The sequence below is a fragment of the Penaeus monodon genome, chromosome 31 (genome assembly GCF_015228065.2).
Source record: "Penaeus monodon isolate SGIC_2016 chromosome 31, NSTDA_Pmon_1, whole genome shotgun sequence".
Taxonomy (NCBI): Eukaryota; Metazoa; Arthropoda; class Malacostraca; order Decapoda; family Penaeidae; genus Penaeus; species Penaeus monodon.
This window is the reverse complement of record NC_051416.1, coordinates 33,189,600-33,190,518: the sequence shown is the minus strand read 5'-3', so window position 1 is coordinate 33,190,518 and position 919 is coordinate 33,189,600. Positions and strand designations below refer to the sequence as shown.

Sequence of the window (919 nt, the reverse complement as noted above, 5' to 3'; positions counted from 1 at the left end):
GAAAAGTTTATTAAAATCTTCCTGATCTAGCATCAGATTACGGCTCTCCGCCGTCCACGTGGCTCTCTGTGTACGTGCATCTTTTTAAGCGCGCCTTTAAGCAAAATGGAGATCAGTGATTTCACTGAAGAGAAATCTATTTCGAAAACAGCGATGCCGGTTTTTAGTGTATTTAATGTAAGATGTAGCCTTGGTTACTTTTTATATCAGTTTTGCTGCCACACAAACACGCACACAAAGTTAGTCTAAATTACACCGGTTTAATCAGTTTCTTTGAAATGATTATTCATATGCTATCGGCGTGGCTAATCAATCATTTAAGGAAATTTCGTGTCCCCGTTTGATGGTCAATGGGTAGAGCAAGCAATAGTCTCCAGACAAAGCGCCATCGTTCTATTATTTCAGTTAACAGAGCTGTACGCCGCTTAACTGGGTTGCCTTTCTTGCAGACTGATTTGGACCGCTCTTTTTAACATGAGTAAAATATTTCCAGCCATATCACATTTTAATCAGAACATGTAGAACTGCAGATAAATTACATACATGATATATTCTTACCATAATTCTGCGTAAAATTTTGGACAAAACTGAAAACATTTTATGTTCTGCTCACCTCAAGGCCAATGACACTTGTTGCTCCTCTCCCTCGAAATGACGCTCCCGCTGAGACCTCCTCGTACTTCCTCCTTCAGGTGCCCGAGGTTGTCAGGATGCCCTGCATACGGAGGCTCCTGTGCCACATGGAGATGGCGGCGAGGACCAGCGAGAACTACCTGCCGAAGGAGCCGGCAGTCATCGAGGGAAGGAACCTGGAGGAGGAAGTGGCGCCCGAGCCGGCAGACCCAATCACTGAGTTGCAAATTGAAGCCGTCAGGGCGCTGTTCAAGTAAGCCATGAAGCCAGACGTTTGAGGAGAGGA

General features: G+C 44.9%; 1 protein-coding gene across 1 annotated transcript in view; it reads left to right on the top strand.

Moving 5' to 3' along the window:
- LOC119592864 overlaps positions 1–919 on the top strand; it is a 13,463-nt gene that overhangs the window by 11,155 nt on the left and 1,389 nt on the right. Inside the window, exon 4 of the mRNA XM_037941758.1 lies at positions 693–886. Coding sequence (XP_037797686.1) covers positions 693–886 — 194 coding nt within the window. The remainder of the gene's footprint in view (positions 1–692; positions 887–919) is intronic.